Raw genomic sequence first — 26,442 nt, 5'->3', positions numbered from 1 at the left:
TAAATAAATTGTCTATTTGATTATATTAATTTAGTGCGAAACGCTAGATTCCCAAATCGATACCAGGCACTGAACATTGTCCCCAAAATATTATTCCAAGAACACCATCGAGGAACCGTCTTAATTGGTGGGGGTTCTTGCAGGAACCTAACTGCCTAACTGAAACGTTTGGTTTTTTGAATTTGAAAGGACAGCAGGGTAGTTAAAAAATGTACCCCAAAAGGTTCTTCGAGGATCCAATAAAGGGGGTTCCTTGAATAATCATTTTAAATCGTTTTTCGAAGAATTTATAGGGGTTCTCCCACCGTTTCAATTTGAAGAACCCCTAAAGGATAGTCGATTAACATTTTATTTTTAGAGTGTAGGCCTGCTGCAGGCAATACACGTCTCACATTCTTCACCTTATTGGAATGCATGGAAAGACGTCATGGGGAGCTCACTGCGATTTTTCGAACCTACGGTAATTCGTATATTAGGGCTAAGTGCTGTTGACTAGGCTATTGGCATGTCTCCTGTCTCCTCGGTGGACCCCCGCTGTCCAGTAAATTCAGTAGGACAACTCACAGACACGATATAGTTAGCCGTGACACTTTCCCCGGTTTAAGATGGTAATTGTGAGCGGCGCATACTAGTACAGAATGAAATACCTTGGTCTAATGGAATGCTTTGAATGGAATGGGTGGAGGCGGCTAGAGGATATGGATGGAGAAGGGTAGGGAACATGCGTTGTCTCATTTTGGCTGTAGCCTATAGGCTATCTAGTATAGTGGCCCGATGGGTCACTCGCATGACTTTGAGTAGGCCTACTCCAGTTAATAGCCAAGAAAGCCAAAAGCAATATGTTATAGCATTTGGGTTATAGGCTATATTGCTGCTACGTAAAGGTTTTAGAACTTGATCATTCTGATTCTACCATATGGTAGCCTATTTTCCGGGTGGAGAATAATTTACTATACTGTCATAATAATGTGAACGGTATGTTGCGGTTCCACAGGGGGTGCCATTGCAACCATTAATACAAAACCATTTAAGAACTACAATTGCCAGAATGCACTGTAGCATACACATGGTGCGCGGCAGCTTTTGACACACTCGCGGGAATTTAATGTAATCAATGCTTTTGTTTCTACATTTGAAACAACCTACAATAAGTCACTACGTGTGTTTCATTGAACTTCACAGTTATGGCTGAATGTCCAGCAAGTATTGTATTGCGAAGTGAAGGAGTCGAGGTAAGGGTTTTATAGCTAGCTAGCAAGCTATCTCCCTTCACCAAGATGATGATGAGGCTAGCTAACGTTAGCCACAGATAAAGTTGGCAGGTAGCCGTGCTACCGTCAACTGCTAGCTAGGTACTTTCTTATTAAATTAACATTAATTTGGTTTCTGTTTTGATGTAGAATAACGGGTATGTGGTTACTGATAACTCGGCACTGGTAAAGGCTTATAACGAAGCCCTTCAAACATTTTGGTTAAAGTTTGACAAGTATACTAGTGGGTGGATAAGTTACTTCCCCCGTCTGTGGTTAAGATAGAGTTAGTGTAGTGCAGACTGCAGATCCATGTATTTAAAAAAAAATCTCAATACATGGCTCTGGTGTAGTTTGTTAGCTAAAACATTTTATTCAGGAGATGGGACAAAGGGAAAGGAAACACCTCATGAGATTTCCCTCCTTGTGAATCGATGGTGGTTGGAATGGCTTGAAACCCAAAACAATACATGAATATCAACCTAATGACTCTCATTTGTTTCATTCATCCTTCAGAGCTCAAACATCGAAAAAGAGAGTGGGGAGAAGCTTCTCCCCAATCTACAGAAACTGTTTGAGTCAGAACTGTCCGAATCTTGTGTGCCAAGTCTGGAAACCGTTGACCCAAGGGCAAACTCAAAGGTAGTCAATAGATGGAACACAAATGTTTTTGGTGTGTGTAGGCTTGAAGCTTACCTCATGATCTTTGGTCTCTGATTCTCTTAATGCTATGTGGTCAGATGGCCCCTTCTAAGTCACGAGATATACCCCTTGTGAATTGATGATGGGGCCATTGTTGGGCATGTGTTAAAACCGAAAACCAATAGGCCTAGTGTGAATGTCTCCATATTTTCATCAGTTGAATAAGAAATCCTGAATCATTTCCTTTGTCTTTGTTTCATCCTTTAGAGCTGTAATGATGAAAAAGAAACTGAATCATAAATGTTAGGCTATATGGAAGAATAAGATTTGTGGCATGTGGTCAGAGGATGGTCCCTTCCATGTCATGAAATTGACCCCTTATGAACTGATGATGAGAGAGATGTCCTCAAACCAAAAACAATTAACATGAATGTCTTAATCAGAAGAACAATTTTCCCATACTGAATCCTGAATAATCTCCTTTCATCTTTATCTTTCAGAGCGATGAAAAGGAGAGTGATGAGAAGCTTGCAGACAATCCACAGAAATTCTCAGAATCTTGTGTGCCATGTAAGGGACCGTTTGACCCAAAGGCAAACTTAAAGGTAATCAGTTAGTCTATAGATGGAAGACTGACATTTTTGTGGTGTATAAAGCTTGAATCTTTTTCTTAATGCGCTTTATATCTGTGATTCTTTGAGCAGTGGGAGGTAGGGTCCCACTGCAAGGCTGTGTGGTCACAGGATGGGCGGGTTTATCCTGCCACCCTGGTCTGGTTGGAGGGAGAGCGCTGCAAGGTGAAGTTTGACAACTATGGAAACGAGGAAGAGATGGACCTGAGCGCCATGCTACCTGAAGCTGCTGACCAGCCCCGGAAGGAGAAACGGGTGAGCCATAGGCAATGGTGTTGCACGGTATACCGAAACTAGAACATGATAAACAGTTTGGTACTCAAATTTGTATTACTTTCGGTACTTCTGTCAAATGTGTGTCACCTGGTCTACTGATTGAGAGAGGATCAGGTCTGTTCCCTTACAGCGCGAGAGCACCGTGCCTGCTCCACTTACTCATGGCTAGCTCTAGCCTGACACGAGGAACCACTTAAGCTGCACAAAAGTTAACACATTTGAATAATAAAGCATGGCATGTAGACATTTTGAAACCACTAATTAGTGTTCCCAAAACAATGTCCATTACAGGCTAGAACACTACAGTGCAAGAAGATACCGGTAGCATCCAGCTTTGTAGGCTACCTTTCCTTGCTAGCTTACAACTGAAGCCAACATCAATTCACTACCCTAGTCCCTTATTTGGGATAATATGCAAACCACAATGCAAAATATTGCTGATTGTCACCAAAAACTTTATTCATTCACTTTGTCTCTCCCAGTCAAGATCATCTTTGCCCTAGCCTCAGACTTTGTGTGTGTATGACATCATGGGTCTTAAAGAGACAGTGCACACTTTTATAAAATAAGTGATTGCTTCTTCTATGCAAATGTTGTTGATCAGTACAATAAAAAAAGTCCCAAATGGAAGGTAAACAGATTATTTTTCATCTGTAGCCTCATAAAATCAGCCGAAACAAGATTGAAAGCTCAATGCATGCACACACTCATTGAGTATGCATTCACCTGTATTGTGAATAGGCCTAGGCTACATCTTGATTTACCTAGTATAACAACGGAGATTTACCATTATAATAAATTATTACCATTATGTAGTTAGATGAGTAAAAAAGAAAGTTAAATTGATTAATGGAAACATTCCAAAGTTTAAAAAAACCAAATAGGCCTAGCATGAATGTCTCCATGTTTTCATCAGAAGAACAATGGTCCAATAACAAATCCTGAATTATTTCCTTTGTCTTTGTTTCATTCTTTAGAGCTGTAATGATGAAAAAGAGAGGGATGAGAAGCTTGGAGACAACCCACCGAAACTGTCTGAATCAAAACTGTTAGGCTATTTGAAAGAATAAGATTGGTTGGATATGGTCCCTTCCATGTCAAGAAATTTACCCCTTGTGAATTGATGATGAGAGAGATGTCCTCAAACCAAAAACAAATAACATGAATGTCTTAATCCGAAGAACAATTTTCCAACATTGAATCCTGAATAATCTCCTTTCATCTTTATCTTTCAGAGCGATGAAAAGGAGAGCGATGAGAAGCTTGCAGACAATCCACAGAAACTGATGGAATCGAAACTCTCAGAATCTGATGTGCCAAATAAGGGACCGGTTGACCCAAAGGCAAACTCAAAAGTAATCAGTTAGGCTATACGGAAGACAGATTTTTGGGATGTGGTCAGCGGATGGCCCCTTCCAAGTCATGAGATTCACCCTTGTGAATTGATGAAGGGAGGAATATCTTAAAACCAAAACGGGCATGAATGTCATCAGAAGAACACTTTGTTTTACGACAGTATGCAACTAATAAATACACTCTTGGTAAAAGATTCATGATAGCACTGTTGAAAACTTGATTTCTTTTGGTTCTGTTTTTCAAGCTTGCTTTCATTACTACCTGGTCTATTAAATGTATTTTCCCCGTATGGATGGCATTGTGTACCAGGTGTGGATGCTGGGTTCCCGGTGCCGTGCTGTGTACTCAGAGGATGGCCTGGTCTACCCAGCGGTACTGGTGTGGATGAGAGGCGAACGCTGCCGGGTGAAGTTTGAAGGCTACGGGAACGAGGAGGAGCTGGAGCTGAGCACCCTGCTATCGCCAGATGACCTGGGACGACACTGTGGAAGAGCTACTGCCAAGGTGCAACAAGGGGTCAAACTTCACTTGAACCCTCATTTATGTGGCCTTTATGCCAGACGGTTCAAGTAAAGTTTGATGGTAAGATGTTTCAAACTTTAAAGATGCAGTATGCAGAAATCGTTCCGCCATTTCCTGGTTGCTAAAAGACGAGTAGTTTGCCTAGTTTCAGTTTGTGGCAAAACAAACAAGCAAGTATAGTGTAGTGAATCATTGTACCATCTAAAACATCGTGAAATATATTTTCCATAACCAAAAATAAAGTATTTTCAGCTGTTTGAAGCTGGCGTACAAAAACAAATGTAATATACGCCAAAAAAAATAATACATAACAACGGGAAGCATAGAAATAGTGGATATAGAACAAATCTACGGCTTCTTAGAATTGCTTTCAATGAGAGTGACATATCTATGACACACATTTCTATGTACATTTGGTCGGGTTGCCTGAAAACTTTCATATTGAAGCACTGCGTGGGTCAGCCCAGTAAGGCAAGTTTCTCACTCCTAGGCTATGGAAGGGTTCAGGTCCACTAGTAACAACAGCGCAGACTGGAAGAAGGATAGAGAGTGGAGGACACCTCAACAAGAGGGACGAGAGGAGCCTTCCTCACCTCGGCCACTTGAGTTTCCTCCAGTGAGTCTGCGTACTATTCCCTCTTTCAGGACGTCTGGAATACATTGTTGACACATGGTTATGCTTTACTGACGTCTGATGTTTACAGATAAGGACGTTTGCATTGAAATATGTCAGACTTGTCCACTTGGGGTGGCAGCGTAGCCTAGTGGTTAGTGTCGGACTAGTAACCGAAAGGTTGCAAGTTCAAATCCCTGAGCTGACATGGTACATATCTGTCGTTCTGCCCCTGAACAAGGCAGTTAACCCAGTGTTCCTAGGCCATCATTGAAAATAAGAATTTGTTCTTAACTGACTTGCCTAGTTAAATAAAGGTAAAATAAATAAAATAAAATATGGCATGTCCCAAACTACACATTGTGATATTTGTATGTTTCTCTCTGTGTTGTTTCAGGGAAAAGGCTATAACCTTGGCAATGAGCAGGGGGATAAGAAGAAGCCAAGTAGTCAGAAAGAGGAACCAAATGGCCGGAGTCGGGAACCAAATGATCACCCCTTTCCTTTTTTTCCTCCAGTGCCACCACCCAATGGGTCTTTGGTGAGGCTGTGTGTGTGTGTTTCTTACCTACATGTCTATCTTCAACCTGTGTGAGACTGGCTACCTCAAGCCTGTACATCTAGCAAGAGTAATATTATTTAATGTCTGTGATATGTTGTGGGTGTGTTTTATAAATAAGAGATCTTCACAGTTTGTATTTGAGTATTTTTAATGCTGGTGTAATAATGGTATATTCTCCTCCAGGACTTCCTGTCACTCCTGCCTCCTCCTCCACCTCCACCGTGTGTATGGCCCCCCCGAGCAGGGCTGGTGGATGCTGGCGATGGGCTAGACTCGGCCGTTACAGACTTATCCAGCATGCTGCTCTCCTGGTACCTGTGTGGCTACCACACTGGCTGCTACATGGTTAGCAAGAGCCTCTTCCATTTCTAGACCATTTGTTCCTATTGACGGAAACGCTGCCATGTTCATAGGTTCTATTGCCGCGTTCAAAACAACTTGGAAATCTCTGACCTCAGAGGAACTATGAACAATAAAATAAATTAACGAGCTCCGACTGGGGGAAAAATCGATTTTAACGGTATTCCAACTCGGAATTCCAACTTGGGAACTTGGGCCTCTTTCTAGAGCTCCGACCTGAATATCACTGACGTCGTGATTTGACCTCATATTTTTCTAGTTGTTTTGAACGCGGCAACTGTCAATGTCAATACTCCCCATTAACATTTCAGAGTCTCATATGGGATATGACGTCCACCTTAAAATCTCTTTAAATCTCCTTTTATCAGATCATGATTTAATTACTACTAAAGGAAACTGATTTCATAATGATATATGGAACGTTACTTTTTGGTACTTAGGCAATGCAGCAGACAGCGGCAAGTCGCAAGAGGGCTCATAAAGAGAAACGGGCAGAGGAATAGGGTAAAGTGATCTTTCATGTGGTTTCAATTCCAACTCACTGTAACTCAACTGCTTTATCACAGGATAATTGTAATATTTTAATTGGAGAAGGCGGGATAGCACTAAAGTATATCGATCTATAGCAATTGATTATAACTGTAGGTCTATTTGGACCTTACAGAAGTAAAGGCCTACATTTTGCAGTCACTGAAGATTGTAGACTGAATAAATATTTTATGATATATATATTAGTACCTACGATACAAGCCTGAGGATTCTACAGGTAGGCTATGTACTGTTAAGTGCTCATAACTCTGTCTTCCTGCCTTTTCCCTTTCAGGTTGGTTTAAGACCCTAGAATGGGGAAGAAGACGAAAAGAGCTGTTCTCTTGAAACAGGACGAGTTCCAAAGACCGAATGTTCTTGTACTACACAGAGGTAGTCCAGTTGGGGCTCTGTGTCTGATGCATTGCAGTTGTCAGGTTTTTTTCTTACTGAAGATGGGTGTCGTGACCAGAAGATGATTGTGGATAGGGGTATGGTGTTAGGGGTACGGTGACCCTAGCTCATCAAGCTGTTAACTCAGCACTTCCAAGAGGCTTTTTGGAAGGATATTTTTACTTTGATGTTTTTGGCACTTTATTATTTATTTTTTACTGTTGGAAAAAGCTTTTCCAGTGTTTGTTTTTTGGGGGGGAAATAAAATAATGGGACAGCTAGTTTATGGTCAAGTGGAAAAAAAAATGGAATGAATTGTTAATCCTGCTTTTTTTTTTTTTTTAAATGTCAGTTTAAGTTCATTTGGGGAGTTTATTTTATTACTGTAAATTTAAAATATGTTTGGAATTTTTTTTCCTTTTTTCTTCAAGAGAACATTTATTCAACCAAATCGTATGCCTCGGCATTTCTTTTGCATTTCTTATACATGTTTTATGTAGATAAAATGTAATGGTTGAAAATGATTGCAAATGCAATATTGGACTGTAGGTTATTGGATGTCTCAAACCACCCCCACATGGTTTCATCTCCTCACCTTTAACCCAGAGCTTCACCACATGGTTTTCTTCAGCACATAAGAACTATAGTGTCAATATTAGACCAAATAATTAAACCATGTTTCTCGGAAATGTCTATTGAGTAGGGAGTAGTAAAATGTTTATACTTTATAACACACAAAGGTTTAGCATGCAGTTTTTCAGTTGCATCAAGTATATATATGTGCAGCCTAGAAATGTGGTTAAAATTATTTGAATCTGAAATCACACAAGCCCTCACCAGTCACCATAAAATGTATATTTTTGTATTGTCTATTATCTCTGTGGATGACGCAGTGTTCTGGGTATGACACTGGGTCAATTGGAACAATCCTTGGGTCAAGGATGAGGTTATGCGCACAAGAGGAGATGGGAAGCAGACGTAGATGGTCAAAAGATCAGATGAGACGTAGGACCCTCAAAATAGCAGTGATTTAGAATCTTTATTGGGAATTTGAATACTGAAGTTAAGATACAGGCAGTTTTTTGTAAAGGGTCCTTAGCAGTAAAGCTGTGAGATTTCTATGGATTTGGTCTAGGATTCATAATAGCTGCTAATATAGCCAACAACTTAAAATGTGCTGTTGTGATTTTCACAGCTTATGTGTTCTTAATAAAGAACATTGAAGCCTCCTTAATCCTTATTTTTGGGCTTCAACTCAAACTATTTCTTCATTCCCTGGAGGGAATACTTTTTTGGAAATGCTATTTTGCCAGAGTTTAGTTCGTTATGTTCCCCTTTAAAAATAGCAAAAGTATAAGAACGTGTACAGGCTATTTGAACACATTTGCCCGGAAATGTTACATGTCAAATAATTCGATAATTTCAGTGTTATGAATATTGCAGCAGATGATGTCAAAGCAACGTATAAAACCTTGGTCCAGGTTGTCTGCCAGCCAGAATACTAGCCTCGACCTACTGATTCGCCTGCTTTGCTATCAACTTCCAATCAGGTTCCGCGCGTTTCAGCACCATGGTCGGCAGCCTGCTCCTCCTCCTCAGCGCTACCTGCTCGGTGTTGGTGGTGCTGGCCAACTCCCACGACTTTCTGGAAACACGCTCCCCTGAAGACTCCATCAAGACACAAGAAGAACAAGAATTGGTGAGATAAAAACACTCGTTATTCGCAATGATTTTTTATGGGTTTTATATAGGCCTACCAATAGGGTTCTAAAAGGTAAATTGCTCAATAACTTGGACGGATGGTTTTGAGGTATATCAATTCACACAGCATACGCACATTGATTACTCAAATGGACGCTAATACACACCTCATAATGGTGAAACTTAGATTGGTGATATGTTTATAGTCTACCATTGCAGACAGAGAATAGATATGAACATGTCAAACTAAACATGTTTCTTCTACTCTATAGTTTGAAGCTTTACAAGAGGTTCTTGAAAAACTACAGAGTAAGCAGATGCCGGCCTATGAGAAGAAGTTGGGTTGGGTTCCCATGGTAAGGAATAGTTTTAGGATTGACTTAATTGAAATGGAATTGTTTTGTAGAAACTTGGTAAGACATGCCTGAACATGGACATTTTTATATTTTGCGTGACCATTATTCTGTGTCTGTTATTTTAAAGTAGGCTCCAGTCGGCCTACCTACAGCAAAAATAAATGTAGGCTGTATGTTCTCTGTGTTGACAGTGTGATGCTGATGCGGGTCAGCAATGTGCAGTTCGCAAAGGTGCAAGAATTGGGAAGTTGTGCGAGTGTCCACGGGGAACATCTTGCAACTTCTCCATCCTCAAATGCTTTTAGGGAATCGAGGACGACAGCTACCATCGGGATGACTCAATGTTGTATGAGGACAAATTGTGTATTCTCAAATCTTGCTGTTTTAGATATGTAAATGTGTAAGAATGGAATAAACATACGTTTTTTGAAGACTTCCTGCTTTAACGGATGTTTTTGTAGGGAGTAACGCAACAATGATATGTCACATCTCTGCATTGAAATTGGAGACATGAGAAGTAACTGACTCCAGAGGTCGCAACAGACATTTCGAGAAGCAACAGATTTTCATTGGAGAAAAGGAAACCACCTGAGTAACAACTGATTATGAATATGAATATTGCAACAGATGATCTCAAAGCGAAGTATAAAATCTTGGTCCAGGTTGTCAATAATAATGAATAATAATATCAATTATAATATCATATAACAGCGTATTATCTTATAATAATTAGGTTACCATAATAATCGTAATAGGCCTTAATATGAGCTTTTTGGCAAACTATGTGAGACTATTTTCGATTTGTCTAGAGAATATACTTGAATATGAGTTTATTTACTGTAGTTACTGTACCTTTATCCCTGACCACAGTGATCCGATTGGTGTGGAAAGTGTCAATCTACAGAGTTTCCGCCCTATACATAAAGTAGGGGCGTCTCTATGGCATTATTTGCCAAACTTTTCAACATGGCGACACAACAAACTGAAGAGGTGGAAGCAATGGAAAATGTGAACCGAACTTTGCATCCTGGCTTCAGCAACGACAAGTATTCTCTGCTTGTCATTGTCGGTGAACATAGTCGGACTGGACTTGTGGACTACGTGGTTGTGGAGATAGAGAGAGGTAATTCGGCCCATTTTATGTCTATCGTATTATGAATTGGCGCCTGCCCGCGTTTTCTTCTGTCCTGACTTGGCTCGAACTATAGCTCGGTTAGCACAGGTGACATTGTCTAGGCGCATATTGTACTGTACTACTCAACCTTTAAGTATACGTCGTCAACAAATGGTTCTAACTAATTTCAAATCAACGCACAAATCGGCGATTTGGTAATTGGCATTGAAATATCACACAAGTCTCGTAAATGTATGCAATATTTCCACGACCAAGCAGGGGCGTCATGCATCCCCAAAATCTGAGGGGGCACAAAGTGTGAGGATGGTTGGGTTGGTTGGTTGGGGGGGTGTGAGTCTGAAGGGGGGCTAGGCCCCCGCCGAAAGTTTGAAAAAATAAAAAAGCAAAATTCTCCAACACCTGAAATTGTTTTTACAGCATTCTACAGCCATAATCCATGATGTGTGGAAACACTTTGTTGCTTTTATGGATTTTGTCTTGTTGCTTTTTGTGCTTTGTTTCTCTGTCTGCATGCTATGTCTTGTTTGTCCTATGTTGCGCTGCGTGTGCTCACTGCTCATTGATTGTCTGTATTGTAATTGTTTTTAATAACCTGCCCAGGGACTGCGGTTGAAATTTACCGGCACTTTTTACTGAAACATTGATTAATGTGCACTGTAACTGTAAAAATAAAATAAACTCAATCATAATGCTTAATTCTATGTCAAAAAGGTATATTTTCCTGCAACTCTAAGCATTCCTCTTGAGCGGTCTGTATCCTCTTGACAGGTGTTTTTATTTTTTAAACAAACTAAATATGCTTCTGTGTGTCTGCTAAAATTGGGTAAAATATTGAAAGGAATGTGAGCCTTAGGGTGTGTTCTTAAATTGTTTTACTATTAAATTGTTGCCAGCAGCACAGTTAGTCACCAACGCTCCAGATAACGAAACAGCCTAACCTGCTCTGCTCTGCTAGGGTAAGAAAATGGTCAGTGAGGTGTTCTCTCATTTGTTTCTGGAAATAGCTAGCAAGCTAGCAACTTTAGCTATTTAGCTTGGGTGCTTGACTGTCGTTGTGAGATCAGAACACTCACACCAATCCTACTTCTTGGCCAGATCGTCCAGTGTGCGCTCTGAGAGCGTGTGCGTCCAGTGTGCGCTCTGACAATCCAACAACACTCCAAATTTACGAATGCCCAGAGTGCACTCTGAGCACACAATGGCACTCCAGAGTGAATTTATGAACCCATCCTTATTCAGTATTCTTTTTATTATATTATTGCTTGTTTTTCTAAACTCTACTAACTTTGCCAGAAAGGCATGCCAGCTAAGATAGTTAGACAAGCTAGCTACTTTAACTTGATTGATAGCTTGAAATTGCTTCTTGGTATCTAGTTGAGGTTCTCAACCTTCCAACCTATCTGGGCTAGGGAAAGCCAACTTCATAAAATTGCTAGGTGGCTTGTAGTGTTACAGATATTCTTTTTTTTTTAAACAGGACTAATCTCAGGGGCACTTGCCCCCTATGGGCGTGACACCTCTGTGACCAAGTACTTAATCAAATATGATGCCAGGTAGATGGAAGCCAGTAAGGGATAACAACAATGATTTTGGATCTACTAGCAGATGGTTAACAGTGGGCCCCTGCATGGTGTGTTAGTGTAAGATCACAAAATTGACTTAACACCATGGTATAGCTGAATGAATCATAATAACGGTATGTACATTTTAGGCTATTAGCATACACATCTAGCTAGTTATGCTGAGCTCATCGTCTCTTACAGACTAGCCTTACCAGCCACACTGCAGATCACTCTTTTATCCCATGGCAACAAGCCCACCGAAGAGCGGAGGATACAGATGTTGAGCCCTATCTAAGGAGACTAACAGCTTTTGCCTCAGTTTCTAAGGACATTGCGAAATGGAAAGGTGTGATGTTTGTTAACTAGACTTAACATATTGAGCAGGGGAAGATGCTTTTTAGATTACATTGGTCTAGGTTTTACCATTGCTCAGTGTTTATCTTGCTTGTACGTTGTATCTTCCTCATCTCTTTAAGACAACTTGTTTTAGAGAGAGGTTTCTCTTGGCTTGCATCCATAAGATGCACTGTGTTTTTAATGATGTCTGTCTGGTTCAAAGATGCCACTGTGCTGGACTTCTGGAGGGTTCTCACTGGGAAGAACTCCACTGTGCACTGACTGCTTCAGGGTCAACACATCATTGTAAAGGTTTTGCCTTTTGAGACCACTCAAGACCTCAGGGTCCTTTGGTCTAACACAAAATCATCAGCGTCATTGTCAGGTGAATGCACAGAAAGGGAGTGCTTTTTTCGTCGAGCTTCCAAGTGTTTTTAAAAATAAAAATTTAAGGGTGTCTTCTTGCTGTTTGTTTTAGTTTAGTTACGAACATGCAACCCTTACACGAAACCCAAACCGGCTGCGCGCGTGCACCATTGTGCATACATTTATTTTGTCCCCTCACACCAAACGCGATCACGGCACGCAGGTTAAAATATCAAAACAAACTCTGAACCAATTATATTCATTTGAGTTGTTATTCTACCTGAAATGCACAAGGTCCTCTACTCCGCCAATTAATCCACACACAAAACGGTCAACCGAATCGTTTCTAGTCATCTCTCTTCCTTCCAGGCTTTTTCTTCTCTTGACTTTTTATATTGCGATTGGCAACTTTCATAAATTAGGTGCATTACCGCCACTGACCTCATTTGTCTTTCAGTCACCCACGTGGGTATAACCAATGAGTAGGTGGCACGTCGGTACCTGCTTCTATAAACCAATGAGATGGGAGCGGCAGGACTTGCAGCGCGATCAGCGGCAGAAATAGATCTGATTTCTATCTTAGCCCTTGGCAACGCAGACGCTTGTGAGCAGTGTGGGTGCAATAACTGAATAACATAGATTTCAAAATTTTATTTTGCAGCGCACGCGACGCGAGCGATGTGGTCAGCCTGTTAGCATCTGTCATAGTGTTGCATTATTAGCTCTGACTAGTAGAGACAGTTTGTAGTAAGCTTTAACCACTCCAATGCTTGTATCACTAACACTGTTTGTTTGCCTCTTGCTTGTAGTTTAGGATTTTTTTCCGCTCATGCTTCAGTGAATAGCAGGAAATTATCTTCCCAAATAATGTCAATATCCTGATTTGTGTCACCCCTGTGTAGTGTTAGAGTTATTGGAAGCATATGAGATTTCCATCGCATTGGGCTACTTGGAAAATAAGTAACAAATCAAATGGTGATTTGATTTCCATGCTTTTTGCATAGGCTTTAAGACTCTGCTACTACATTTAGCATGTTCTCGTTCTAATATTTTCCCCATGCTCACCAACATTACTTGATTCCCATCAATTCATGCAAGTTGGTGACTTGTGTACCATTACAGGAATTGACTACAAATGTCAATGAATAGTTTTGTGCTATAATTGTCTTGTCATTCTGTGTGATGGAATGGTGAAGTCTCTCGGACACCCAGCTCTGGGCTTGTAGAAGCCAGCAGGCCTGAGAGCCCAGCCCACACTGCAGAGCATAAATAATGCAGCCCATTTACTTCAGTTTGGATTCACCAGAGTGCCAGTGAGTGGAAGTGTCTTCTTTGACAGGATGTACATGTTGTTTCCTCCGCCACACCTTTAGTGTTGGGCTATTCAGAGTTACTTATCACCATCCAGACAGACTCCATCAACCCTACAGTCCAGAGGTGAGAAAGTGCTACCCAGAATTCCCTGGGTTGCTTGCTAGGAGAGCGTGGTCCTTAAATGCAGGCGTTGGGTAAGTTGGCAGTAACATTGAATGTTGTCAGCCATTTGTGACTAATTTCAGGAAACTAGGTGTCCATCCCGGGTCACTACTTATTATATAAAGAGACACTTTTATTATATCAAAATGTGTTTTTTGGCAGAAATGCCTTCTGGAACATGTGAAATTTAATGTGCCTTAATAACAGACCTGTATGCCATCTATAAATATGAATAAAATTGTTAAATTACGAGCCTAGTTGGTTTAGCCACAGAAAAAGGCTGCAATCTTCCCGCTAGCCATGATTGGTTTAGATAATTTTTGGGCTGGACATGCTGAGAGATGAGTTCGGATTGGTCTTCCATATTGCTTGCTTCTGTCTATTTCAGCTGGTCAGTATGTGTAGGTAATCATTTTCATTTCAAGTTAAACGGTACTGTTAGCTAGCTAGCTAACGTTAGCTGTCTGTCTAGCTAGCTAACGTTACGTGTATGATCTTATGATTTGTATCTCGGAGCCATTTTCTTTGCTAGTTATAGCCTAATGTTAGCTAGCTAACGTTAAACCTGGTTAGTTAGCTACCTGCAGGGTAGTAACGTCATGAGTTGGGATTATGGTTAATTGTTTAGCTAGCTAGCAACACATCTTCACAAAAGACTCCACTATGGAAGTATCCATTTCAATAGAATGTCACTGCGACAACTGTTGATAGCCAGAGCGAATTTACCAGCTATCTACTCTGATTTCAGAGCACTCGTCTGTGCCAGAGCACAGAATAACTGACGAATTCCCAAAAGCTCAACACCCGTTGAATATGGCCAATGTCTGTCAGTAAACGTTGGCAAAAAAAGCGTAAATTGTTGCCAGCAGCACAGTTGCAGTCACCAACATTCTGGATAACATAAAAACAGCTTAACCAGCTCTGCTAGGGTGAGTAAAATGGTCTGAGCTGTTCTCTCATTTGTCTGGAAGTAGTTAGCAAGCTAGCCAACATTAGCATGTTAGCTTGGGTGCTTGACTGTTGTTGTTAGGACAGAACTCTCAGATCAACCCTAAAAGAGATGGGTGGGGCTAAAGCTTAAGAGGGTGTGAACAATGCTGAAATGGTGTAGACGAAGAGCTCTCCAGTAGCTACCAAAATATTCAAAGGCCATTTTCTCAAAAGTGAGGTTACAAGTTGATCAACTTTCAAAGCAGAATTCTTTCCCATTTTGTAGCTCTGCGCGTCTGATTTTATCAAATGTAAAAAACACAAATTTAAATTTTGCTTCATAAGACCGAATCAAGGTGGTCGGTCACATATCTGGTTCAGCTTGGGCTGGCGTAGGTTATTGGGGACAATGCAGCTGTGTGTGTGATTGTCCAAACGCTAGACGTAGGCTGTAACTTGTTGAGCTTGTACCCCCATAAGGAGACTGGGTGTGTAAAGTTCAGTCCTTTTGAATGTTTGTTCATGGTAATGGCTGAAGTGAGTTTTAGCAGTCAGTCATTTACAGTGCCTACAGAAAGTATTCACACCCCATGATCTTTTCAATATTTGGTTGTTACGGCCTGTATTTAAAATAGATTAAATTGAGTGTTTGTGTCAGTGATGTACACAGAATACCCCATAATGTCAAAGTGGAATTATGTTTATAGACATTTTTACAAATCAATGAAAAGCTGAAATGTCTTGTCAATAAGTATTTAACCCTTTTGTTATGGCAAGCCTAAATAAGTTAAGTGTAAAAACGTGCTTAACAAGTCAGATAAGTTGCATGGACTCACTCTGTGTCCAATACTAGTGTTTAACATGATTTTTGAATGACTACCACATATCTGTACCCCATACATACACAATCATCTGTAAGGTCCCTCTGTCAAGCAGTGAATTTCAAGCACAGATTGATGTAGAAATACCAGGGAGGTTTTCCAATTGTTCGTGAAGAAGGGAACCTATTGGTAGATTTTCTTATTTTTAAACACGACACTGAATATCCCTTTCAGCATGGTGCGCTTATTAATTCCACTTCGGAGGGTGTGTCAATACACCCAGTCACTACAAACATATAGGCGCCCTTCATAACTCATTTGCCCGGAAAGGAAGGAAACCGTTAAGGGATTTCACCATGAGGGCAATGGTGATTTTTAAAACAGTTCAACTTTAATGGCTGTGATAGGAGAACTGAGTATGAATCAACAACATTGTAGTTACTTCACAATACTAACCTAAATGACAGAGTGAAAAGGAAGCCTGTACAGAATACAAATATTCCAAAACCTGCATCTTGTTTGCACAAAAGTAATACTGCAAAAAATGTGGCCAAGAAATTACATTTTTTGTCCTGAGTACAAAGTGTTATGTTTGGGGTAAATCCAACACAACACATTACTGAGTACCACTCTTCATATTTTCAAGCATGGTGATGACTTCGTCATGTCACTGGTAATCTTGTCATCTGCAAGGGCTAGGGACTTTTGTTTTTTAGGATAAAATAAACAAAATAAAGCTAAGCACAGGTAAAATCCTAGAGGAAAACTTGGTTCAATCTACTTTCCAACAGGCACTGGGAGACAAATTCACAGGCCAAATATAAACTCAGCAAAAAAAATGTCCTCACTGTCAACTGCATTTATTTTCAGCAAACTTGAACATGTCTTAATATTTGTATGAACATAAGATTCAACAACTGGGACATAAACTGAACAAGTTCCATAAACATGTGACTAACTGAAATGGAATGATGTGTCCCTGAACAAAGGGGGGGGGGGGTGAAAAGTAACAGTCAGTATCTGGTGTGGCCACCAGCTGCATTAAGTACTGCAGTGCATCTCCTCCTCATGGACTGCACCAGATTTGTCAGTTCTTGCTGTGAGATGTTACCCCACTCTTCCACCAAGGCACCTGCAAGTTGACCGACATTTCTGGGGGAATGGCCCTAGCCCTCACCCTCTGATCCAATAGGTCCCAGACGTGCTCAATGGGATTGAGATCCGGGCTCTTCGCTGGCCATGGCAGAACACTGACATTCCTGTCTTGCAGGAAATCACGCACAGAACGAGCAGTATGGCTGGTGGCATTGTCATGCTGGAGGGTCATGTCAGGATGAGCCTGCAGGAAGGGTACCACATGAGGGAGGATGATGTCTTCCCTGTAACGCACAGCTTTGAGATTGCCTGCAGTGACAACAAGCTCAGTCCGATGATGCTGTGACACACCGCCCAAGACCATCACAGACCCTCCACCTCCAAATTGATCCCGCTCCAGAGTACAGGCCTCGGTGTAACACTCTTTCCTTCGACGATAAAAACAAATCCGATCATCACCCCTGGTGAGACAACCGCGACTCATTGGTGAAGAGCACTTTTTGCCAGTCCTATCTGGTCCAGCGACGGTGGGTTTGTGCACATAGGTGACGTTGTTGCCTGTGATGTCTGGTGAGGACCTGCCTTACAGCAGGCCTACAAGACCTCTGTCTGCAATAGGATGAGAGAGGCTGGACTGTCTGAGCACTGATGGAGGGATTGTGCATTCCTGGTGTAACTTGGGCAGTTGTTGTTGCCATCCTGTACCTGTCCCGCAGGTGTTCGGCTGTACCGATCCTGTGCAGGTGTTACATGTGGTCTGCCACTGCGAGGACGATCAGCTGTCCGTCCTGTCTCCCTGTAGCGCTGTCTTGGGCTTCTCACAGTACGGACATTGCAATTTATCGCCCTGGCCACATCTGCGGTCCTCGTGCCTCCTTGCAGCATGCCTAAGGCATGTTCATGCAGATGAGCAGGGACCCTGGGCATCTTTCTTTTGATGTTTTTCAGAGTCAGTAGAAAGGCCTCTTTAGTGTTCTAAGTTTTCATAACTGTGACCTTAATTGCCTACCGTCTGTAAGCTGTTAGTGTCTTAACGACCCTTCCACAGGTGCATGTTCATTAATTGTTTATGGTTCATTGAACAATCATGGGAAACAGTGTTTAAACCCTTTACAATGAAGGTCTGTGAAGTTATTTGGATTTTTACGAATTATCTTTGAAAGACAGGGTCCTGAAAAAGGGCCGTTCCTTTTTTTCTGAGTTTACATTGGTTGCGTAGTTACAATTTTGACCTAAATCCGCTTAAAGTCTATTGCAAGACTTACATGGCTGTCTAGCAGTGATCAACAACCAACTTGACAGAGCATTAAGAATTTTGAAAGAAATAAGGGCAAATATTGTACAATAGAGGTCGACCGATTTATGATTTTTCGATAGCGATTATTGGAGGACCAAAAAAGCCGGTACCGATTAATCGGACGATTTTTATATATTTGTAATAATGACAATTACAACAATATTGAATTAACACTTTTATGTTATCTTAATATAATACATAAATATTAGTCTGAAATAAATAATGAAACATGTTCAATTTGGTTTCAATAATGCAAAAATAGTGTTGGAGAAGAACGTAAAAGTGCAAAATGTGCCATGTAAAAAAGCTAATGTTTAAGTTCCTTGCTCAGAACATGAGAACATATGAAAGCTGGTGGTTCCTTTTAACATGAGTCTTCAATATTTCCAGTTAAGAAGTTTTAGGTTGAAGTTATTATAGGAATTATAGGACTATTTTGCTCTATACCATTTTGTATTTCATATACCTTTTGACTATTGGATGTTTTTACGGGCACTTTAGTATTGCCAGCCTAATCTCGGGAGTTGATAGGCTTGAAGTCATAAACAGCACTGTGCTTCAAGCATTGCGAAAAGCTGCTGGCAAACACAGGAAAGTGCTGTTTGAATTAATGCTTACGAGGCTGCTGCCACCGCTCAGTCAGACTGCTCTATCAAATATCAAATCATAGACTTAGTTAAAATATAATAAACACACAGAAATACGAGCCTTTGGTCCTTAATATGGTCAAATCTGGAAACTATCATTTCGAAAACAAAACGTTTATTCTTTCAGTGAAATACAGAACCGTTCTGTATTTTATCGAATGGGTGGCATCCCTAGGTCTAAATATTGCTGTTACATTGAAGGTTGTGCAATGTTATGTCATAATTATGTAAAATTCGGTCAAATTAATTATGGTCTTTGTTAGGAAGAAATGGTCTTCACACAGTTCGCAACGAGGCAGGCGGCCCAAACTACTGCATATACCCGGGCTCTGCTTGCACTGAACGCAAGAGAAGTGACACAATTTCCCTAGTTAATATTGCCTGCTAACATGAATTTGCAGGTTTCAAAAAATGTATACTTCTGTGTATTGATTTTAAGAAAGGCATTGATGTTTATGGTTAGGTACATTTGCGCAACGATTGTGCATTTTTTTTTTGCGACTGCGCTTTTGTTAAATCACCCGTTTGGCGAAGTAGGCTCTGATTCGATGATAAATTAATAGGCACCGCACTGACTATATGCAATGCAGGACAAGCTAGTTAAACTAGTAGTATCATCAACCATGTGTAGTTAACTAGTGATTATGTTAAGGTTGATTGTTTTTTTTTTTTATAAGATACGTTCAATGCTAGCTAGCAACTTACCTTGGCTCCTTGCTGCACTTGCGTAACAGGTGGTCAGCCTGCCATGCAGGCTCCTCGTGGATTGCAATATAATCGTCCATAATCGGCATCAAAAAAGATCGATTTGTTATGACAACCTGAAATCGGCCATGCCGATTAATCGGTCGTCGTCTATTGTGCAATAATCTTAGACTTACCCAGAAAGACTCACATCTGTAATCGATCCCAAAGGTTGTTCTAACATGTATTGATTCAGGGGGTTGAATACTTATCTAAGCAAGATTTAATAACAAAGTAATGTTCAAATTTTTCTTCCACTTTCACATTAGAGCATTTTGTGGAGATCGTTGACAAAAATTACAATTCAATCAGTTTTAATCCCACTTTGTAATGCAACAAAATATGGAAAAAGTAAAGTAGTGTGAATACTTTCTGAAGGCAATGTAACTGCATTTCTGTCTACCCCCCGCTCCCATTAGCCCCCTGTTATCTATAAAGTGTTTTTCTTCTGTTTTAGTCCACACTCTCCCCTTTGATTGTGGCAGCCTTTGTCTGTACTGAGGGTCCATGTGACTGTCACACACACATTTTCTCTGTGTGTCACACAGCTCAACATTTCTTTCGTTCCTAGTCAGTGATCGAGGCAGGCGCTTTGTTAATGATTTGGTTTGGGCTGTACAAAAATATTCTTTGTGACATTATTAAGTGTTGGAATCTGACTTTCTCTGTTAATGTCACTCGTTTTTAGAGATGAATGCAGCCCCTGAATTAGAGCTGGAATGATACACAGAAAATTAGCGACACCGACCATACCAATCATGTATCGCAGGCATTTTGCTGATATCGTTCATTACAGTAAGTAGCCTATACTAGAGAAATGTGAAGTTAGAAATTAAATTAAGTTGCTAATATGGGTGATTGTTAATGGAACAATTGAAAGCTACAACCATTAAACTAGTAGAAGTTTAAAAGATAATAAATTAATAAACTGTGGTGCCCATTATTATAAACTTGTTTTTCTATTTGTCGTTATCGCGTCAATTCAGGAAATGTATCACAATATAGATTTTCTCTACCCTTAATACACTATCCCTCCCCTCCTATATTTGTATGTGTATTTATTATGGACCCCCATTAGCTGTTGCAAAAGCAGCAGCTACTCTTCCTGAGGTCCACACAAAACATGAAACATAATACAGAACATGTCAATAGACTGCTGTGTGACACATCAATAGACTCTTCCTGGGGTCTGGCAAAATTAAGTTAGTTCTACAATTTTAAAAACATTACAATACATTCAGAACACATTTCACAACACACAAGTGTGTGCACTCAGGCCCCTACTCCACTACCACATACACTACCGGTCAAAAGTTTGAGAACACCTACTCATTCAAGGGTTTTCTTTATTTTTACTATTTTCTACATTGTAGAATAATAGTGTAGACATCAACTATGAAATAACACATATGGAATCATGTAGTAACCAATACAAATATTTTAAGATTCTTCAAATAGCCACCCTTAACCTTGAGGATATCTTTGCACACTCTTGGCATTCTCTCAACCAGCTTCATGAAGGAGTCACCTGGAATGCATTTCAATGAACAGGTGTGCCTTCTTAAAAGTTAATTTGTGGAATTTATTTCCTCCTGAGCCAGTCAGTTGTGTTGTGACAAGGTAGGGGGGTATAAGATAGGCCTATTTGGTAAAAGACCAAGTCCATATAATGGCAAGAACAGCTCAAATAAACAAAGAGAAACGACAGTCCATCATTACTTTAAGACATGAAGGTCAGTCAACGCGGAAATTTCAAGAACTTTGAAAGTTTCTTCAAGTGCAGTCGCAAAAACCATCAAGCGCTATGATGAAACTGGCTCTCATGAGGACAGCCACAGGAATGGAAGACCAAGTTACCTCTGCTGCAAAGGGTAAGTTCATTAGCTTTACCAGCATCAGAAATTGCAGCCCAAATAAATGATTCAGAGTTCAAGTAACAGACATCTCAACATCACCTGTTCAGAGGAGACTGCGTGAATCAGGCCTTTGTGGTCAAATTGCTGCAAAGAAACCACTACTAAAGGATACCAATAAGAAGAGACTTGCTTGGGCCAAGAAACACAAACAATGGACATTAAACCGGTGGAAATGTGTCCTTTTGGTTAGGAGTCCAAATTGGAGATATTTGGTTCCAACCGCGGTGTGGGTGAACGGATTATCTCCGCATGTGTATTTTCCACTGTAAAGCGTGGGGGTGCTTTGCTGGTGACGCTGTCTGTGATTTATTTAGAATTCAAGGCATACATAATTGACGTTACCCTAGGATAGGGGGCGCCACAGCGCATTTTGGAAAAAATTCGTGCCCATTTTCAACGGCCTACTAATCAAACTCAGAAGCTAGGATATGCATATAATTAATACTTGTGGATAGAAAACACCCTAAAGTTTCTAAAACTGTTTGAATGGTGTCTGTGTATAACAGAACTCATATGGAGGTCAAAACCCCGAGACCGATTGAAACAGGAAGTGGAATTCTGAATTGTGGACTCAACTTCACGTCGTTGCCTATTATTCACACTGTGAGCTATCGTTCATTGAGCACTTCCTATTGCTTCCACAAGATGTCCCCAGTCTTTACAAAGTGTTTTGAGCCTTCTACTGTCGAAACTCAGTGAATGAGACGTGTTGGAAATTGGTCACAGGGGGAGGGCCATCACCATTATGACGCCGGCGGCCCTGTCTACCCCCACCTTTCGAAACGTTTTGAAACACAATACAATCGTCCCCCTCAAATCTCATTGGCTCTCTTGTTGAAACAGGCCCTGAAGATTTATGTTATACAACGTTTGACATGTTTGAACGAACCTAAATGGGAAAAAAAGTTTTATTTCGAAACGGCTGTCCCGCGCCCGGCAGAGCATTTGGATACAGCATTCAGACGCGCTAACAACAGCAAGCTAATGGAACATAAAGGATGGACTTTTTCGACCGAAAATACATCTGTTGTGGACCTGGGATTCCTGGAAGTGCTTTCTGATGAAGACAACTAAAGGTAAGCGATTATTGACAATATTATACAAGATTAGATGTGATATGCGATTGTTCCAAGATGGCGCCGAGCTAGGTTTACTAGCTCATTTTCTGAGTATCGCATCCCATTTTATCGCTAAGTGTGATTACCCAGTAAAGTTATTTTTAAATCTGGTATGACAGGTGCTTTCAAGAGATATTCATCTATAAATCTTAGAATGACAATATTACATTTTAAAAATGTTTTCGAATAGTAATTCAGTAAATTGTAGCACTGTTTCCCGGGATGCATTTGACGGGAAAATAGTTAGTCAACGTCAGACGCCGATGTAAAATGCTGTTTTCATATATAAATATGAACTTTATTTAACAAAAGAATGCATGCATTGTGTAACATGATGTCCTAGGTGTGTCATCTGATGAAGTTTGTAAAAGGTTAGTGCTGTTTTTTGGTTATTTGTGATGCATGTGGTTGGTCGGAAAATGGCTATGTTGTTGCTTTTACGATGGACTCCTCTAACATAATCTAATGATTTGCTTTTCCTGTAAAACCTTTATGAAATCGCACGACGTGGGTCGATTCAGGAGAGGTGTATCTACATCCAAGATGGCGTAGCAGTTCAGACGTCCTCTACCCTCCTCTTGTCGTGTCCCGTGTATATATATATATATATATTTACATATTTTTTTCTTCACTTATCTTATATATATATATATATATATATATATATATATATATATATATATAATATATATTTTTTTATTTTTATTTTTTTATTCTAAACTCAAACTCAAAGCACTCTCCTGCAACCCGCCTCACCAATTTAAAAAAGAAAGTATTATTTACCTCATCTGAATTCCACAACAGAAGCTAGCAAGAGGTTAGCCATTTTCACTGGCTAACGTTGAAGTTCAGCTAGCCACGGTTAGCTGTCCTCAGCTATCCATTAGCTCGAAAAGCTATCGCCAGTTTTTGTACAGCGCGACTCAGACCAGAGCATACCGGACCTATTCTCTCTCCTTTCCCCGATTTCTACCGCAGGCTCTGGACATTTACACCTGGATCTTGCAGCTAACTAGCTGCTACCTGAGTGACTATTGGCAACGTCGGTCACGGAATTAACACACATTATTACGGAGCTAGCCAGCTAGCCAGCTGAAGAGTTCCGTCAGCCACTCCTGGGCTATTCCTGAGCTAGCCACCTGAAGTGTCTCCTGGGCTACAACTCACCTATCCTGACCTGTTTTACTGCCGATGCGGAGCCCCATCGGGTCTTCACGACTGGACCACCGACGTTATCTGCCCGAGGGAGTTATCCAACTGGCCCCTCCGTCGCGACGTAACCTGATCGCCCATCTGCGGCCCGCTAATCGTTAGCTGTCTTTTCGGCTGCGATCTGAATAGGTCTATCGGACACTTTTCTTGGGCCACTATAACTAACTATTTTGCCAACTTGGACTGGTCCCCCCTTCCACACGGAACCCCACTAACCCACAGACGGAAACGCACGAGGTGGCTAAAAACAGACCTCCCTCCCATCTTCCACCAGCTTGCTACCTATGGCCCGGCTAGCTGTCTGAATCTCACTGGACCCTTTGATCACTCGGCTAAGCATGCCTCTCCTTAATGTCAATATGCCTTCTCCATTGCTGTTCTGGTTAGTGTTTATTGGCTTATTTCACTGTAGAGCCTCTAGCCCTGCTCATTATACCTTATCCAACCTCTCAGTTCCTCCACCCACACATGCTATGACATCTTCTGGTTTCAATTATGTTTCTAGAGACAATATCTCTCTCATAATCACTAAATGCCTAGGTTTACCTCCTCTGTACTCACATCCCACCATACCTTTGTCTGTACATTATACCTTGAAGCTATTTTATCGCCCCCAGAAACCTGCTCCTTTTTCTCTCTATTCTGGACGTCACAGACGACCAATTCTTATAGCTTTTAGCCGTACCCTCATACTTATTCTTCTCTGCTCCTCTGGGGATGTAGAGGTGAATCCAGGCCCTGCAGTGCCTGGCTTCACTCCTACTCCCCAGGCGCTCTCTTTTGATGACTTCTGTAACTGTAATAACCTTGGTTTCATGCATGTTAACATTAGAAGCCTCCTCCCTAAGTTTGTTTTATTCACTGCTTTAGCACACTCTGCCAACCCGGATGTCCTAGCTGTGTCTGAATCTTGGCTTAGGAAGTCCACCAAAAACTCTGAAATCTTCATCCCTAACTACAACGTTTTCAGACAAGATAGAACGACCAAAGGGGGCGGTGTTGCAATCTACTGCAGAGATAGCCTGCAGAGTTCTGTCCTACTATCCAGGTCTGTACCCAAACAATTTGAACTTCTACTTTTAAAAATCCACCTCTCCAAAAACAAGTCTCTCACCGTTGCCGCCTGCTATAGACCCCCCTCGGCCCCTAGTTGTGCTCTGGACACCATATGTGAACTGATTGCCCCCCATCTATCTTCAGAGCTCGTGCTACTAGGTGACCTAAACTGGGACATGCTTAACACCCCAGCCATCCTACAATCCAAGCTTGATGCCCTCAATCTCACACAAATTATTAATGAACCCACCAGGTACAACCCCAAAGCCGCAAACACTGGCACCCTCATAGATATCATCCTAACCAACGTGCCCTCTAAATACACCTCTGCTGTTTTCAACCAAGATCTCAGCGATCACTGCCTCATTGCCTGCACCCGTAATGGGTCAGCGGTCAAACGACCTCCACTCATCACTGTCAAACGCTCCCTGAAACATTTCAACGAGCAAGCCTTTCTAATCGACCTGGCCCTGGTATCCTGGAAGGATATTGACCTCATCCCGTCAGTAGAGGATGCCTGGTTATTTTTTTTAAATGCCTTCCTCTCCATCTTAAATAAGCATGCCCCTTTCAAGAAATTTAGAACCAGGAACAGATATAGCCCTTGGTTCTCCCCAGACCTGACTGCCCTTAACCAACACAAAAATATCCTGTGGCGTTCTGCATTAGCATCGAACTGCCCCCGCGATATGCAACTTTTTAGGGAAGTTAGAAACCAATACACACAGGCAGTTAGAAACGCCAAGGCTAGCTTTTTCAAACAGAAATTCGCTTCGTGCAACTCCAACTCTAAAAAGTTCTGGGACATTGTAAAGTCCATGGAGAATAAGAACACCTCCTCCCAACTGCCCACTGCACTGAGGATAGGAAACTCTGTCACCACCGATAAGCCCACTATAATTGAGAATTTCAACAAGCATTTTTCTACGGCTGGCCATGCTTTCCACCTAACTACCCCTACTGCATTCAACAGCACTGCACCCCCCACAGCTACTCGCCCAAGCCTCCCCCATTTCTCCTTCTCCCAAATCCATTCAGCTGATGTTCTGAAAGAGCTGCAAAATCTGGACCCCTACAAATCAGCTGGACTTGACAATCTGGACCCTTTCTTTCTAAAATTATCTGCCGAAATTATTGCAACCCCTATTACTAGCCTGTTCAACCTCTCTTTCGTGTCGTCTGAGATTCCCATAGATTGGAAAGCAGCTGCTGTCATCCCCCTCTTCAAAGGAGGTGACACTCTTGACCCAAATTGCTACAGACCTATATCCATCCTACCCTGCCTTTCTAAGGTCTTCGAAAGCCAAGTTAACAAACAGATCACCGACCATTTCGAATCCCACCGCACCCTCTCCGCTATGCAATCTGGTTTCAGAGCTGGTCATGGGTGCACCTCAGCCACGCTCAAGGTCCTAAACGACATCGTAACCGCCATCGATAAGAAACAATACTGTGCTGCCGTATTCATTGACCTGGCCAAAGCTTTTGACTCTGTTAATCACCACATCCTCATCGGCAGACTCAGTAGCCTTGGTTTCTC

General features: G+C 41.2%; 3 protein-coding genes across 4 annotated transcripts in view; all 3 read left to right on the top strand.

The window, feature by feature from the left end:
* The first annotated feature begins 1,036 nt into the window (after positions 1-1,036).
* LOC106573928 (uncharacterized) lies at positions 1,037-7,827 on the top strand. 2 transcript variants are annotated; one of them, XM_014149390.3, is made up of 11 exons: positions 1,037-1,232; positions 1,767-1,892; positions 2,393-2,497; positions 2,597-2,779; positions 4,036-4,155; positions 4,466-4,660; positions 5,169-5,294; positions 5,689-5,832; positions 6,037-6,198; positions 6,654-6,717; positions 7,037-7,827. In XM_014149390.3, the coding sequence occupies exons 1-10, from the start codon at positions 1,185-1,187 to the stop codon at positions 6,714-6,716; spliced, it is 1,272 nt and encodes a 423-aa protein (XP_014004865.2). In that variant the 5' UTR covers positions 1,037-1,184; the 3' UTR covers position 6,717; positions 7,037-7,827. The 2 variants fall into 2 exon arrangements, with proteins under 2 accessions (XP_014004865.2, XP_014004867.1); XM_014149392.3 differs by lacking the exon at positions 5,169-5,294.
* A 389-nt stretch (positions 7,828-8,216) lies between these two features.
* cart1 (cocaine- and amphetamine-regulated transcript 1) lies at positions 8,217-9,627 on the top strand. Its single transcript, XM_014149393.3, has 3 exons — positions 8,217-8,833; positions 9,108-9,191; positions 9,383-9,627. Exons 1-3 carry the CDS (start codon positions 8,705-8,707, stop codon positions 9,494-9,496), a joined length of 327 nt encoding a protein of 108 aa, XP_014004868.1. The 5' UTR covers positions 8,217-8,704; the 3' UTR covers positions 9,497-9,627.
* Positions 9,628-10,117: 490 nt separating this feature from the next.
* The window catches only part of LOC106573927 (microtubule-associated protein 1S), a 57,537-nt gene continuing 41,212 nt past the window's right edge, over positions 10,118-26,442 (top strand). The window contains exon 1 of the mRNA XM_014149389.3: positions 10,118-10,314. Within this exon, the coding sequence (XP_014004864.2) occupies positions 10,131-10,314 (184 nt within the window). The 5' untranslated portion in view covers positions 10,118-10,130. The remainder of the gene's footprint in view (positions 10,315-26,442) is intronic.

This window comes from Salmo salar, chromosome 16, assembly GCF_965601325.2.
Source record: "Salmo salar chromosome 16, fSalSal1, whole genome shotgun sequence".
In the NCBI taxonomy this organism is placed as follows: Eukaryota; Metazoa; Chordata; class Actinopteri; order Salmoniformes; family Salmonidae; genus Salmo; species Salmo salar.
This window is presented reverse-complemented; position numbering and strand designations above follow the sequence as displayed.